The sequence below is a fragment of the Chionomys nivalis genome, chromosome X, assembly GCF_950005125.1.
Source record: "Chionomys nivalis chromosome X, mChiNiv1.1, whole genome shotgun sequence".
In the NCBI taxonomy this organism is placed as follows: domain Eukaryota; kingdom Metazoa; phylum Chordata; class Mammalia; order Rodentia; family Cricetidae; genus Chionomys; species Chionomys nivalis.
This window is the reverse complement of record NC_080112.1, coordinates 137,121,673-137,139,586: the sequence shown is the minus strand read 5'-3', so window position 1 is coordinate 137,139,586 and position 17,914 is coordinate 137,121,673. Positions and strand designations below refer to the sequence as shown.

The 17,914-nt window shown below is 31.5% G+C and overlaps 1 protein-coding gene across 5 annotated transcripts in view; it reads right to left on the bottom strand.

The window, feature by feature from the left end:
- Cnksr2 (connector enhancer of kinase suppressor of Ras 2) overlaps nt 1-17,914 on the bottom strand; it is a 224,482-nt gene that overhangs the window by 106,790 nt on the left and 99,778 nt on the right. For 3 of the 5 annotated variants that reach the window (XM_057758962.1, XM_057758961.1, XM_057758966.1), the window contains exons 8-9: nt 16,697-16,765; nt 2,441-2,587 (exon numbers count right to left, since the gene is read on the bottom strand). In XM_057758962.1, coding sequence (XP_057614945.1) covers nt 2,441-2,587; nt 16,697-16,765 — 216 coding nt within the window. The remainder of the gene's footprint in view (nt 1-2,440; nt 2,588-16,696; nt 16,766-17,914) is intronic. The other 2 variants (XM_057758965.1, XM_057758963.1) reach the window with 1 other exon arrangement.

Sequence of the window (17,914 nt, the reverse complement as noted above, 5' to 3'; positions counted from 1 at the left end):
AATTAAGAAAACAATGATGATGCTTGTGTCTACCTAGAGGACTGTTACTGCATTAGTACTTATGGTTCGCAGCTGAGGCTCGTTCTCAGGAACTAGGAAGAAAAAATATCTCAGATAAAGGTATGAAGCAATCCACAATTGCCATCAAACCTCATCTTATTATTTGACTCTTCTTTTCTAGGACAGTCTGCATTCAAACTCTAGATTTTAAAATTTTTACGTGTTTCCCCATTTTCTTGTTCTCAAATCTATATTCTATAAAAATTCTCATCAGGTAGTTTCCACTAAGCCACTACGTTTCCACTAAGTGGAATTGATTTAAGTACAGGCTAAAGCCTAAGTTCATGAAAGAACTTGATTCTAATGGTATAATATCCAATCCTGAAACAGGCTGCAGGACCATATGGTGGTGGTGCCACTGTATACGTACAGAACACATCCATCTTACACTCAAGAATTTGGTTTAGCACTGCTAGAAGAATTTAATTATTAAAAAACCAATTATTTTCCTTCTGCTTTGCAAAAGTCAATTTTGAAGCTATTTTCAAAGATGTTAAAAGTAATTTTGTTTTCACTAACAGGCTTACTTATCTAGAGATGGTGAACATTGGGAATTCATTTTAGGTAATTCTTACTGGGGTAAATAGCAAACTTACACATTTGTGATATATGGTATATACATATGTGCTTATTTAAATTATCCACCCCCCAGATTTTAGTATTATGAAAAGATAAATATAAAAATATTCAGCATATATTGGTAGGTAGTGAGAAATAAATATAATTAATGATTTGATAATGCTTATGTATAGCTATATAAGAATAGACCTAAAACAGTACCTTAAAATATGTCATAATTATATTGTACAAAATGATGGAATTAATTTTAAAAGATCTTTGCCCTGTAACTTTGAAGAAAATATGTCATGTGCATGTATAAGATATAAAATACTAGTTTTTTGATCATTTTACTTTTTATATAAAAGTGTTAATTGCTATAACATTCATTTTCCACTTCAGTTCATACTACTGGAAAAAGATCTAACAATGAAATAAATGACTAAGTGATTTTCTAATCAGACTACTTCAAAGTACGTGGAACAACAAGAACTAGGAGCTCTTTTGGTGTTCAGGTCCCTTTATAAAAAACTGCACACAAGTAGTGATTTTTCCAGCTATTTATAGCTGAAAGTGTGAGGCTCTTCTCCAGTGTTCCTACTCCTTTAAACTTTGAAAAAAGATCATTGGCATAGACAATACAAAATTCCAGATGAAGCAAACAGCCTCAGAACGTTAACAATCATTAGATATTTTGGTATAAATATTGTAAGTCAAATGCATTTAGAAATACTAATGCAATCTACATTTATTCATTTGAAAATTAGAAAAAGTTTTGCATTAAAAATGTTAACATTGTAACATTTTATGTCTTTTAATATTATCTAAATATGCCAACTTTAAGGCTGCTAAGTGGTAAAGTTTAAAAGAATGAAAACAATTATATTTATAAGAGCTGTTTAATGGAAAACTTACTAGAAAAAACTGTTGCTTGTAAAGGGCACTAGTAGAAAAATTACTAAATCTTACATAGCAGAGACAATAACGAAGCTTTTCTTTCTAATATGAGAAATCATCAGTATTCTACATTAGATGGGAAACTAAAAAAAAAATCAACTAGATTTCTAGAAAAAGGTAACACTCTACTACTTTAACAAAGTGAAGATTGGTGAAAAAATTCAATTATATGTTTAAGGATTATATCCTGATTGAAATAAAAATGTATTGATTTCCTGTCTTTGTGCAATAACAATATTTTATATATTTTTAATAACTCTTATATGCTTTATTACCACTCAAATTAACATTTTATAGTAAAATTTCATAATGAAGAAAACCGCAAAACTTCTAATGTAACACTCTCCCTGGTTTTTCTGCTGCAGGGGGTGGACAAGTGAAAAATGAGCTATAACGAGGAATACACTAGTTAATTTTTAATTGCTAATTTGAAAATTAAATTTCTACTCTTTATAAGTTACAAATTTATTTCCTGATTTAAAGTAACTCTTTAAACTATCTGCTAGCTTCTTCCAGAAGTGGATGTGATTCTAACCTATAATATTCAAGATTCTATCACAAAAAGTTAACCTCTTCATTTTTTCCCCTCTCCATATTTTGGCGTGGATTAACTTGTGAAGTTTTAGAATTATGCTTTAGGTTTCTAATTAAATTAGTGTTATCACTTAGGTTTTAGTGATTCTCTCAAATTCCATCAAAATTAAGCCTATAAGGACAAGCAGTGAAGAGATAATTTCACAAACAAATTTTCAAAAGCATACAAGATTAATTCATATGCTGCTGAGATGAGGCACAGAAACGAAGCATTACTGCGATAATCTATGGCTAACATGATGGTGTATGACTTATGATTAAGCTTTATTACCTGCAGAGCAAGGGGCTTCCATCTCATATTTTTCAGTAAAGCTGGTGCTGAGGTAAGCATGCTCTGAGGTCGCTTTTTCAAAGTTAAGATAACACCACTCGGGTCCTCTCGTAGTGCATTCACCAAATTTTTCAACTGCCACCCCACCTGGTAACCAGCAAAATCATTACAATAAAATTGAGGTACAGTACTCGAAGACTTAATGTTCTCCCCCTTTAATAAGATTAGTAAAAAAGAAATCACATAATCGGAGTATCCGCCTACCTATTTTCAGGAGATATATATTCAAGAGAGAAGTTTTATGTTTGAATTATTAACCATATTATTGCATTAGAGTCCATATAATTATGAGACAACATAATGGACATTTACCATATCAAAGTGGAGACTAAAACATATCTTGCCATTCAAGTGATTTGGAATATAAAGAAATTCTATCACCGTTGATACTGCTTAGCTGCGAGGTCTTGGCCAAAGCTCTTCACAAGTACAATTTAAAAGTCCACATGCCAGAAAATAATGAGTTGGCAATGTCCTGAGCTAACAAACCACACCACATGCTTTCTCATCACCATCTTTTAGAGACACGTGACTGCAACTGTCTTTAAGTTAGACTGATATTGTGCTACCAATAGCAGGTACAGACACACCAAGGAAACATTCTGATGCAAGGGCAGCAGCATCAATGAAATAAACCTTTTATCATGGTATAAAGATAGATTTAAAAATGACATGGGAATGTTACTTCAGTGCAGCATCTACTGCAAATGTGTTCAAATAACCCTAGAAACTTAATATTTGTGTGCTAAATTTAATGAAGCTGTTTTATTTAAATATCAGCTCAGAACAATTAAGGCAAATAGTAAATGATTTGAAAACTGGCTTAGTGAATATTCATGTTAAATTATTTCACTAATCATCTTTAAAAATTTTAAACATAGAACTTTTGTTAGTTTGCTTTTAAAATGGATTAGTGATACAGTATCAAGTAATTAAGGTTCCAGAACTGGCTAGTTAAAACAGATAGTTTAAAAGAAACATTAAAAATCAATTACTGTATTATTCATTTTTAAAAATATATTTCATATTAATATTAAAAACTTAAAAAGAACCTTTTATCTTAAGTCTAGTGGAGTCAAAATTTAAGCTAGATTGCAAAAATAATTCAGCAAATGTTCTAAAGAGTCATGTAGTTTCTTTTAGGCACTCAAAGTAGACAGATGTCTTTTGTGCGCTCTTCATCAAGTTTTTGTCTAGAAGATATTACTCAACTGGAAAAAATAAGAACTTCCACCAAATGATGCAAAGATTGAAAGAGACTATTAGAAATTAATCTGGAATGTATCCATTGTAGTTTAATGGTAGATATTTGATATATTTATTGAATTTCCTCTAACAGATAAATTCAACCACAGATGAAGTGAGCAAAGAAAAGAAAGGAGAACAACGATACAAAGGAGCTTCAGTGCTCAAAATCTCGAATAGCTTGCTATGGACCAAAATGGTCACTGTGATAAATAAGAGGGTGCAGCTTTTGAAAAGAAGATTAATACAGATCAGTTTCTATTAGGAAACCAGCCCAATGCTTCCTGTTTTCTATAAGAGGAGATGGTTATATATATTAGATCCATTCTGATATCTGATATCCCTCTGACAGCTCATGTCTGGATAGCTGTTTGTACAAGTTAACAGGCAAAATAAGTGAATGTGAATCTGGGCATTCATTCATACTCTTGCCGCAAAATGAAACCTAATATTGAATTATAAATTTGAGGGAAGACAAATTCTTCATACAAAACTTATAAACAACTTATCAATAATAATCATACCTAAATTAGTAAATTAATTACTAATTAAAACAAGCAACCAAGAACTGATAGTTTTCAACAATTTACTGCACATTTATTTGTATTCATGTATTTCATCATATTTTACCCTGTATAATCACTATGGATAGTTAATACATTTATATGCTTATTTATTTTTGACATTGGGTCTTGCTATATAGTGCTGGGTGGCTTTAAACTTATGAAATTTTGATGATCTTCTTGTCTCTGCTTCCCATGTAGTTGGATTCTAAGCAAATGACCAAGCTGGGTTTAGCTGAAGACTTTTAAAGTTGCATGCTTTTCTGTGAAATGTACAGTTCAATTTAACTTGTCCTTTTCTGTTATAATTTCTGTATACTTTTAAGTAAATAATTAAAAATAGAATTACTTGTCCACAAGAAAGTGAAATTGTTTCTGGCAACAAAGTTAACTTGAATATACTTTAATTTTATCTGAATGTTATTTAATAGTCAAATATTTGAGTATATAACTTGACTTTATTTTAACCAAACTGACTACTATCATTTAACATGATGATATCACTGGTTTTATCAAAAGCAAACAAATATAAATTAAGAATCATATGTAGTAAATAGTTTGCCTCTCAAATTCTATTTTCATTATCACAAGGAAATGCCAGGGTAAATATGTAACACTGTACAATTAAACAAATATTTTAAATTATTTAAATAGTCACTACAAGGGGATATAAAATTGTGTGTGGAACAAAGTAAGTCTCATGGTGGTAAAAATACCATTTTTGTTAAAAATGGATATAGCTATGGAAGGTAGAATGAATGTAATATCATTAATGATGACTACATTAAGGAGAATAATATACTTTCTACATTCCACTTTTTATTTCTTTAAATTTTACCAATAAACATTTTAAAAAAATTAAAAACAATAAAAACAAGGTTTTAATCTACAAATAGTATTTTAATTAGGACAATATGAATTTCAAGAGCTAATGAGAAAAGCTTACTATCGAAAAAAGTCTACTTCATGCACAGAATTAGAAAGGCAACTATACTAAAATATCAATAGAAATGGGAAATGAAATCTCTGAGCATTGCATTTTAGATGACTAATAAAAAGGAATATAAGTTTATTAAACATGTGTGTTCCATAAGAACTACACTGAAATTTTATTCCGTGACTAATTTTCAGTAGACACAGCTCTTAATCATTAGGTTCATTTCACATACCAATTCTGAAATGGAAATGAGGCCTGATGAGTAATAGACATAGAAGAATGCTAATTGGATGTGATGACTTTATCATTTGAATGTTTCTTATTTCCTCGGTCCTCTTTTGAAATTATTAATGTAGATAATTTCAAATTATTTAATATCTTTAGTTCCTATTGTTTTATGTTGTCATACTTAACAATTGTCTTCAATGTATTAGCAAATGTGATGTATTCTTACAACTTCAGGCAAAATGATTTCCAGATATGGTGCTGTGGTATCATCATATTCTTACCGTCACATAATGAGGTACAAAGAATTCTTGAAATCGATTTATTACCCTTTATCTTATTGAGATACTTGTCGTTGACAGATAATAGAACATGGTCAGAAGGTGTGATATAATGAGGCATGTATGTGTGTTACAGTTCGAAGAGGTTTGGGATCCCCCATGCAAAGAGCTAGCTAAATCTACGTGTCCAAATGTCAAAAGAGCTAAACCACACAAATGAAAGTTAATCAGTTTTACAAAATTAACTTTCCAATTTCTAATTTATGTTTCTGGCTAGCTTTAAAATATCAAGTGTGAAAGATTTAAATTATAGAAATCATGTAAATACTTATCAGCAATATATAAAAAATAATGGCATTCTTTCCACTGCCTTCTGAGTTCTCATGTAGTAAGAGACACAGGAAGCTTAAAGAAGTGAAGACATCCTAAGGTCTACCAATAATAACAGTATAAGCCACCAATATTGGAAGGAATCAAAGAATAGGAATTAGAGATACTAGGCTATGAATAAACATGGAAAAATCACTATTAAATCAAGCTATATAAAAATAATTGCTTGATTTGTGAAACAGTGAGCTCAACATCAAGAACTGTTTCAATAATTTAGTAGTTCAAATGGTGACAGAGCTTCCAAAGTCACAAGATATTACAGTTTTAATAAAAGATAAGGACAGATCAACGTGTGCAGACATATATGGTCCTGCTAAATCTTTGCCTCCTTGTCCTTTCTTCTCGGTGTCTGTATGAGATAATATTTCATGTTGTCTTGTTACAATAATCCCTTCTCTGTTAATAGTTTCCATTAGCAATCTCCTGCATATGACTCTCAAATCTTTCAAACCTTTTCTGTTTCCTATTAAGTGCTTCTGTCACATACTCTAACTGTGGTGCTAATATCTACCAAATAATCACATACCAATAGTATATTGAAGTAGGTTCTTTATATTTATATGAAATTATTTTAATTTCTATTTCTTTCTTATAGCAGCTCAAAGAAGCAAGTGTTAAGATAACATTACATGCAATAAAATGGAAAAAGTGACTGGTTGGGAACAACATTACAAATTAAATGGCAGAGACAAGAGTTTATATTCATGTCTGTTCAGTTATAGCTCAATATCTTCATTCAAATATCTCTGGCATCTCAAATGAAATCAGTATTCTACAACACAAATATATTATCTCCCCTTTTTTATTTCATTTACCACAACTACCAATAACTTCCATATAATTTTATTAAGTTTGGATTCGCCTATGGATATTTACCCCATTTTATCTGCAGGTGCATCATGAAAATTTCCTAGCAATGAACATTTCTTTACTTTTCGTCTAGACAGGGTACTTATTAGATTCAAACTGAGTCATAACCTACCTTTCATCTTCTAGTCTTTTACATCTCCACAGTATCACTATGTGTGAATGTTTTCTTCCTTTCAAAGCTTTTAAATTTCCCCAAATTACAGCTCTTCTTCTCTTAAATATGGCTCTCAAACATGAGTTTATACTAAATAAATAAAGGCTTGTTTTCAGCGATAAGACTGCTAGGTTTTACTTCAGAGATTAAGATCCAGTAGTAGTTCTGGGGTAGGAGCCTAATAATTTGCTTTGCTTTCTAAATCCAAGTTTCCATACAATGCTGATACTACTTGCTCTTAGTCTGGGAGTCATACTTTGAAAACTGCTACAATAAATGATGAACTTACTGAAGGTAATGACTTGCCAATGCCTACAATATTTTATATAATTTTAGACTGGAGATAGTAACTCAAATTAGTATTTATTGAGACCCTAGAGTATGATTATAACAGTGAATGCAACATAATCTGTTGATCATTAAATAACGTAATGAGCACAGAAATAGATGAACAGGTAAACATTTAGATTAAAATGAAGGAACAACTACAAGCTATAGTAGAACCCTCCCACCCTGCAAAAAGGGGGCAACCCAGCCTATTCCATCCTTGGGTTTGGGGGAAGGTTTCCAATTAGTCTAAACTGAAATCTTATGGGTTTGGAGTGAAAGACTCACAGAAATTCAATAGGTAAAGAAATCTGTGCAAGAAATTATAAGTCTGAATAACTTTCAACAGTTTAGAGAGGGTGGATGACAGAGCAAGGGAAAGATAAGGAGGCAGGAGAAAGAAGCAGGCCATTTAGAGGCTTTTGAAATCAAAAATATTAAGAGTTGGTTAAGTAGTGAGCAGTTTTTCCTTCAAACAGCATGGTTTGTTTATAGCTGTGTCATTGCTGAAGTGCTTGTCCCTCTGCTTGTCCTTTTTCTGTCACTTCGAAAATCTAAAATCTTACCTATTCATAAAGGCTCATTTGCTTGCAATATCCATCATAATGCCTCCCTCTTTTTGATTTTTTGAGACAGAGTTTCTCTGTAGCTTTGGAGCCTGTCCTGGAACTGAGAGATCTGCCTGCTGCTGCCTCCCGAGTGCTGGGATAAAAGGCGTGCGCCACCACCGCCAGACTCCTATTGCCTCTTTTTACAAGCACAGCCCTACTTTCTTCACGTGAATCTTGCAATACTGCGCCTCATTAGTATAATTTTCCCTTGCTATCTTTCACTACTTACCATCACAACACTGGCTTCTGAGTAAAAACAGTTTCATGTTTAGATATACCCTTCAATAAATAATATGCTTTCCAAAAATAGACAATCAGTATATGTTAATTTGACTGATGTGATGAGATGATAATATGAGAACTAAATGTTTCAGTGACAACAAAATACTCTCTGAAACTACAAAATGGCTTTAGTATCGATGTAAAATCAAAATGTAGCATTAACATTTTTGTTAAATGCACTTGAAGTTTGCTATGTTAAATAAATGTTAAGTGACCTTCCCTCTAAAAATATATGTGACATCAAAGCTATTATAGATAGTATTTACCCTCAAAGGAGCAATACAATGTTCCCTGTAAATAAATATAAAATACTGTGTTTTAAATTACAATGTGATTATGGCACATAATAGAACAGTGAACAAAATTTTTACTTGTCCTAAAATATTTTACAATTAGAATAACCTTTCAAAATTATCTTATTTGTCTTACATAGTATATTTTCTTATTAATTCAAGATAACACTTTTCACACATGTTGAACTAATGCTATCCTTCCCATTAAACAAGTAATTTTATCACTCACTAACTTATAACCAAACCTTAACACATATATCAAGATGTATTTTATGTAACACAAGATTAAAATTTCCCAAGAAAGTCACTAAGGTTCTGAAGGTCAGAAGCCAGAAGTTCTGGTTTCTTGTGGAGGGGGGCTTTTAAGTGTATTTGTCAGGCTGAAGCAGGTGTTCCTGGGTAAGAGGAAACATAAGTTGGGAGATTCTGGACTGAGAACACAAGGTCCTTTGGGTCAGTGCAGTAGAGACAAGAGATTTTCATTCCTTTGGGCACATAGAGGGAAGAAGTTGTCTTTTATGACATTCCCTGGTCTATTGGTTTTCCAAACACCTGGTGAATTATTTAACCAAATTATGAAATGACAGACATTACACTTTGGACCCAAGTAGTAAAACTTACAAACATTCATAAACATCAGATTTTTAAAACTATCATCTCAATTTGGAGATTTTCCTTTTTTGTGGCTATATGTGGAGTTACAGAGATCATCTTTATATCCACAGGAAGGAAAGTAGGATATTTCTTAAAATAGTTTAAAAAATATTGCTTTTCATAAAAATGAGTTTCATCATCAATATTTACATATGTGTGTGCATACTCACATTCTTAGCTCCCCAGTGGTAATGTATAAATGATACCCTTTCTTAGAACCTCAAAGAAACTACAGAAGTTACTCCACACTGAGATGTCTCCCTTTCTCACTGAAAGCACTGAGGAGGCCAGAGGCAATGCACAAATGATCGCATTATGGATAAACACTCTCAACCTTTGCTAAAGATTTTTGAAGTGAGGTATTTATTATAATATTCTGTTTCTTAGAGTTACTATAAAGTTACTAAGGATCTAATCTAATCAATGAATATTTTGTGCCAGTGACTTTCCTTTTTTTTTTTTTTTTTTTTTTTTTTAGCTAAACAAGCTCCATAGAGGAAATGCTATAGTAAGTAACATTTCAGAAGTATTAAACTCTGACATATCCTGTCTTTCAAAGATTCTAGAACTAGGTCTAGAGTACTCTCATGCACACAATTTACCTTTACTCTATTTCTCACAAAATGTGAATGAAAATCCTACAATCTTAAGCATTTGGAGATACTATAAACTTACTTTCATACAACCATTCATTCCTTGAAGAGAAGTAAGAAATTATTCATGATCGAAAGATAAACTAATGTTTATATGTTGATTTAACAAAATCTATATAAGTGATTTTAAGTTCTACCATAAAATAACTTTGAAAGGTAATTCGGAGCAGACTGAGACATTCTAAGTTTTATCCATCCTAAAGAAAACCTTAGTATTAATATTTACACAGATCATTGGAAAAGATAGTCTTGGGGTAAGATAAAAAACAAATATTTGAAAAAGTGAATATGGCAATTCAATATTTCATTTTCATTAGGGGAAACGTCTCTAGTTTTATGTTTATTGAATAACTCTTCATTTTATATCCTCAAAAATGCTAAAAGGCAATTCTTCAGTACAACGTGAATGTCAAGGCATATGTAGCTATTTTTAAAGGGCTTCTGTTTCCATGTGGCTTAATTTAAATGTGAAACTTAGAACATGCTGAATTAATTCATCATTTGAATGTATATATCGTCAATATTTAATATTTCCACATAAATTTTAAAGTGTTGTATATAAGATATATATACATATATATATATATCATATATACACACACACACACAATGTGTGTCCTGATCTGAGTGTTAAGTAATTAAAAGGCAAATTTCTAAGCAATAACAATTTCTTATTGCCAAGATAGTTAGAGGGAGGAAATAAAGCAAGGCAATTTCAGCAATCTCAGGAATTACATTTTCCCCCTAGAGTCCATTCATCAGTCATCCAGAAGTTCTGAGGCTTGCATCTTGATTAACCCATCTGGAATCTACATGAAGAAACAGCCATCATCATGGTTTTTCCCTTTAATGAATCATGCAGCATTCCTATTTCTGTAAACAGTCACTGATATTAGGTGTGCCCTCTGTGTCACTACCATCTCTGCATTGGTAATACGATTCCAAAGCTGTGGGCATAGGTCAGTATCTTGTACACACAGCTGTCATTTCCTTTTCTCATTTCAATATGGCATTTGGTAATGCAATCTCTTAAGGCCAAAAGTTTATTTTGAAGGCTCCATAGTACTCATTTATATGATCAATAAAAACTAAATTATAGTCAATCTTTTTTTCAGTTTGGCACCATTCATGATATCCTTTGATTTCTCCAAGTTATAAAATTAATTTATTCTGAAAGGTATTGCTAGGGAAAAAAGAAGGCAATCACATCATAGCACAAGGCAAAAATGTGGGACAAACCTCTGATTATATAGTATACATTAGTCCTTTAAAAAGCACTTGCATATTTTAAAAAGATCGCAATAATACAGAATTTAAAATAAATTTTATAAAAATATCTTTATGAGTTAAAAATTCACAAATGTATTATGTGTACATGTATTTGAAATTATTGTTTCAGCCAGTCCTTTCTATACTTCAGTTCTAGTCTTCAAGATACACTGAAAATATATCTATTTTAAAATAAGAAAAAAAGAAAATGTTCCAAGCTACCAATGTTATGGAATGAATTAATACCTCATTATATTAAAATCTAAATTTCTTGCTTATTGATTCTGAAAAAATATCCATACTTCGAAAAATATCAGGTTAACTCAATGTTGGAGCCTAAGTCACACACACAAAAAAGACAATTCAAACCTTAGTATTAAAAAAGTAACAGACATAAAAATGTATAGCCGCTTTGAATAATTTTTAAGATGCCATTTATAAGCAGACACTTCAACAAAGTTATGGCTATAAAAATACTTCTAAATATTGCAATATGTTCATATTACAAGATAAACCACGTGCATATATGCACATGTATAGTTAACTAGATATCATTCTAAATATTTATTAATAAAAGGTTTTAGTTTAAGATTTCCACATTTTAGAAATTGTCATTAAAACTCATTTTATCAAAATTCTGACAACCAACACAAAAATGCTAACTCAATAGCAGCTTTCAGTGGGTACAGTAAACTGTACACACCATATATTCTAATTTCAAAAACCTCTTCCTTCTTACTATGAAGAATAAAATTTAGAACAGGATAGTGTGAAAGAAAAAGTAAATAAGAAACGATGGATAACAATATATAAAATTTTAGCTCCAATGCTAATCAGAATTTTATTAATGATACTGAATACTAGGGATAAATATCCTGATTTACAATTAATGTTATCGTCTATGGAATTTTCTATGACATGGTATTCTCCAGTATTATTCTTATATGTAATAATTTTAACAGAAAGTTTAGTGCTATTTAGTAATTGTCTACACCTACTTCTCATAGGAAAGAGTAGATGAGGTTAATTTGACAGATTCTTGATTTTTTCTCAAAGGTAGGAAAGGACGGAGGTTACTTACACCAATTTGCAAATAAAATACACATTTGAACTAAAAACCTAGAGTATATGAAAGAATATCTGGCAATAGATAAATCTTAAGCACACAAAACAATCAATTACAAGTTGTCATTTAAAGATTCATTTAAAAAATTAGATTATATTTAACTGCACCTTGGCACTTAAAAGGTATTCTGATAATAAAATGAGTTACAGTAACCACTTAAGAAATAAATTACACTCTTCACAGTGAAGCTACTTTGAACTGTGTAAATAAGAAAGTAACAAATTATGACACAGAGGTCTGCAAAGAAAAGAAATGGTTGACAGGAAGTTACTTTTATTAAGGTATTAACATAACTAATTTATTTTATAGAAGGATTTAATATACTGAATTCTAGTTTGATAACAGAAAGACAATGAAATATTATGGTAGATGATAAAGTAAGGAGTTGATTGTGTAAATAAATAATACAATTTATGCCAAATAAATGATACATTAAAACTAGTTTGCACACAATTTAATGAAGATGTTCAATTTAAAATAACATAAAACCTAATATCTCATAAACTACTATATAAGACAATAGGCATTATTATGAGTAACTGATATGTGTGATACATTGTTTAATTTCAATGTCTTAGAGTTTCCCCTTCTAAAAGATACTATTTCATGTGCTCTGTTTCAGAATACCAATTCTGGAGACCCCCAATATTGTTCTTGTAGGTTATTATAAGAACCATTTACTCATTAATATGTTAAACATATTGCCAATATAATTAATTTCTATAGTCTAATACCATCTTGTGACTATATGAACAATATATGGGAAATACCAGAAACACTGCTATTTGAGGTCTCAGTTTTCAATATTTTGAGTTTAAGGGATTATAAGATAAATAAGCTTTTCCTTGAAAAGGGAGAATAGAATAGGGAAGAATAATGATAATTGAGCAAGGCAAGAATGGAGGAGAAATAGTTAAGTGAGCAGAAATGCACATAGTGAAGGAGAGGAAAAGAATTAGAAAGGAAAGCCAAAAATATAGGACAAAATTTATCTAGAATATATTTAATGTTAAACAGAATCATGATATATATGGCACTAAAAGATATCCAGGAAAAAGGTTAGAGCTAAAAGGGACAAAAGGGAATGAACATTAATATATTCTGATTATGTTGGCTTCTCCCCCTTTCAACAATGATCTCTTATTTTAGGCTTTAAGAACAAAAAGTTGAGGCCACAACCAGAAATGAAAAGCTATGTTGAGAATCAGAGAGGGACAGCCAGAATTAGAATGAAGTTCCCAAGTTAAATCAATAGTTGCTCAGTCTGTTCTCTTCCCTCATCCCCTTCACGATGACTTCCAGGTCTTACTCAGTAATATTCACCATCTTGAAAGTAAAAAAGACACTACCATATAATGCTTATCTTCCATCTCTCAGTAATCAGTGATCAACAACACTACTTGTGCAGTCTATCTTCGTGACATCTCAACCTGGTTAATCTGTTTAGGTATCTTTTATAACCAAATCTATTTGACCATGTTTACCAAAATATTCAAGAAGTGCTAGAAAACCTTTCACAATCACAATGGATATGTTTTAATGTTAACACAAAATAGAGGGAACTTTTCCAAAAGCCATACTCAATCACCATACATATGCCCTTCTTTCAAATGATATGCCTAAAAAGAAAGTGTCTGCTTTTAGTAGAGATGAAATACTTAGAACACTTTCTCACACACACAAAAATTAACCTATAATTTAGCAGATTTGTTATGGGTAGGCCCAGATGTTTTTTTAAAATTACTACAGTTTCATCAGTACAAAACATGTTTAAACTCCATCATGAGGGCAGAGATGCTGGTTCAAATTATGCCAAGGTGGTAGAAAGACGGAGGGAGGGAAGAAGAGAGAGAGCGAGGGGAGGTAGGGAGAGAGAGGGGGAGAAAGGGAGAGAGGGAGAAAGAGAGAGAGAGAGAGAGAGAGAGAGAGAGAGAGAGAGAGAGAGAGAGAGAGAGAGAGAGAGAGAGAGAGAGAGAATATGAATCTGGGGTGTTTTCAGCAGCCTTTGAGGAGTTGATCTTCACTGGCAAGGAAGACATGAATAGGAATCATTCTGCTTTGCTTGGACGTTCATGATTTTTTTTCTTCTTCCTATCTGGAAGCCAGTTTCTCAGTCACAGAAGTATGTTGATGTGAAAAGTTTAGAAGCTTACAATGGAGAATATAGCAACATGAAAATGGACATGTAACTTCAAGTTTTGTTCAAGTAACTATATATATATATGAACATAGGAGAATCATACATTATCTATTGGACATGAAGAGGTAAGATAGGTAAGAAAGTCAATTGCTATTAAGTATATGAACCATATCAGCCATTTAAAACAATGGCATTTGGGCCAGGCAGTAGTGGCGCTTAATCCCATCTCTTGGGAGGCAAAGGCAGGTGGATCTCTGGGAGTTCGAGGCCAGCCTGGTCTAAAGAATGAGTTCCAAAACAGGTTTCAAAAATAAACAGAGAAACCCTGTCCCGAAAAACCAAAAATAAACAAATAAAAAATAAAACACTGGTATTCAAAACTTCCTGTTATTAATTCATCTTTCATTGACCCTCATGGGAATATTTAAAATAGTTTTTCAATGAAATTTACATAAAGAAAATGAGTAGATTTTTATATTGTACAATACTACCTGCAGTAGATTTTAAAACTACAGAAAACTACTGTGACATGATTTTTGTGTTTACAGTTACATATTAAAATTTCATTTACAGTTAATGTTTCTACAAAAGGTAAGCTACTTTAGTAATATTAGCCACTTAAAGCCATGATTACAATTCAGAGCAAAAACCAGAACTAAGTTTCCCCAATCCTTATTTTATACAGTTTTCAAAAAATTTAAATTATTCCAGTGATGAAAATGTGTATGCACATTCTCAGCATTTAAATGTCGTGCAGGTTTTATTAGTTCATCTGTAAACTTTTAGACTTTGATATTTATTTCATGAATGTCAGATCTGTTCCGTAAAGAGTACTCTTTAACCAATCTTCCTTTGCACTAGAGACTGACTTCCAACTTTAATTTCATCAAGTAGAAACTCATGTCGAAAATATGCAACGGGGTCTACATGTTAAAATCTCTTGCAGAGAAGGAAGCAATATGACCAGAACAGAAGGAAAAGCTACTCATGTACTGGAATAGTTGATTGCTTTATCCCCTTGCCCAGATTCTCACACTATGGGTCCAGAAATTTCCAAAAGGAGAACTGGAAAGAACTGTTTTTCTAATGAGACAATGATGTCATCAGGACTTTTGCTCTAATGAGAAAATGATGTCATAGGGCAGAAAGCCCTTGTGCATTCCCAGCCAGCACCCTGTTGTTCAGTACCAGCCACACACTAACACATCACATTTTTAAAAGAGTCTATCCACTTTTATATCAGGTAGATAATGAACTCACTGAGAAACATTTTTAACTTTCATGATCATTTGGAGGTGTTCTAAACTTCCCTCAAGAAAAAACAGTCTTCCCAAATTTTCTTCTTTCTTTAGGGCACGTAGAAGCAAATTTAACTCAATGGTATGAACAAGAAAGAATTACCCACTCTAACGTTACTAAACTATATGCAGGATATTTATTTCTTAAATTCCCATATTTTCAAAAATGATTATTAAAATGATAATCTAAGAAAATTTTATTTTCAAATTTTGACAACAGACCTAATGTTTGCCAAAGAGGGTGAATAAAGTGTACCATTTGAGACATATAAAATAAACAGCAATCAATACTATTTATTTCCATATCTTTGATAATCTATCACATCTGAGATAGGCATTACATGCCACTGGCATTCATATTTCTCTGAACAGATCGGTGAGCCTCATCGAGCAAGAAAGCTTTGTGTACTTATTTAATTTAGCATATTATTTTTAGAACTAAACCTATAGTTACTCTTGGAAAACTAAGAGCCAAATCAGCTACTGAGAATTATAATTTTTATTAAAATGTGCATTTAAATTATGACCAAATTCTCTACATATTAATGAATAAGTCAATGTTACAACAGATAAATAAATGCATATATAACCATTAACTTTATCTAGTAGCTAATTCACAGATTTATAAAAATGAAAATATTTTAAGTTATACCAGAAAATGTCAAATTTATAACCACAATATTTCCTCATTTTTCAAAAATCCATGTCTTACATTCCATAAAACAATTTGGAAGAGTAATTACTCAGTTACGTTTTTTAAAGTTCTTCAATTATCTTTTATTAAAATACTGGCCTTTAATTTCACTGGTATCATTTTAAAGTTTTCGCAAATCTTTAAATTAGTTTCTCCCACTGACTCTTAAGGTAATTATACATACCACAGTCTGATGATTAACTTGAATCACTTCATCACCAGCATGGATTTTCTTGCATCGATCTGCAGGTGACTGAATTTAACATAAAAGAAATGATAACACAAGGTTTATCAGCTTTTTTCTTTCTCTGGGAACATCACAGCAATCCACCTCTTTAATTAGATTTAAAAATAAAATCATAACTTTTAAGTAATTATTATATATAATGTGTTTACTCATAGCTAACATACAGTTTGCATTCTGACAAAATAAATGAAAGTCAGCTGGGCGATGGTGGCGCACGCCTTTAATCCCAGCACTCAGGGGCAGAGGCAGGTGGATCTCTATGAGTTCAAGGCCAGCCTGGTCTATAAGAGCTAGTTCCAGGACAGGAACTAAAAGCTACAGTCTTGAAACAAAAAGCTACAGTCTTGAAACAAAAAGAAAGTCATACAGAGATTATCTATATTGGAAAACAATAACATCTTTCTGAAAGCATTAAAAGACAATAATAATTGCTACTAAGCTTGGCAAACAATCTAGAAAACCCTGCTAACCACTACTAGGCAACTTGATTGAAAATATATTTCAAACAGGCAAATTAAGAAATATAGAAGAAATAAAAAGCACTAAGAGAGAAACAGAGGTGTGGAGTTGGAAGCGTTGGAAGCATGGGGACGTGGGAAGGAGAGGAGATGAGGGAGGGAAATGGTGATCAGAATATACTGGATGAAAAAATATTTTCAATAAAAAATGCAAAATATATATATATGTATATTTCACAATTATCTGACTTTTACTTGTGTCCTTCCCATTTATATAAATAAACCTCAGTAATGTAAACAAATCATTATTTTCAAATATATGCATATAATTATCATTAAACTTTGAAGTCAGATAATCAATTTGCTAATTTATTTCACTATTAATAAAATCAACCCTAAATAACACAGAACAGAAAATTCAAACACAAGCAGCACTTAGGTCAAGACTGTATTATGTAACATTCTCTCCACGTGTCTAATTACAAGAGCATGCTGTTCTATTTCAGATACTATAATACGATTGGTTGGCAAACTACACTAAATAAAACAAAATATCAACATGTCTATAATACATAATTTCAATACTTTATTTCCTTAATATGAAATTAAAAACAAAAATAAATAAAACCAACATAGCAATTTAATATTTGTATTAAGATGTATAAAAGAAACTAAATGAGATTTGTGATAGAATTTT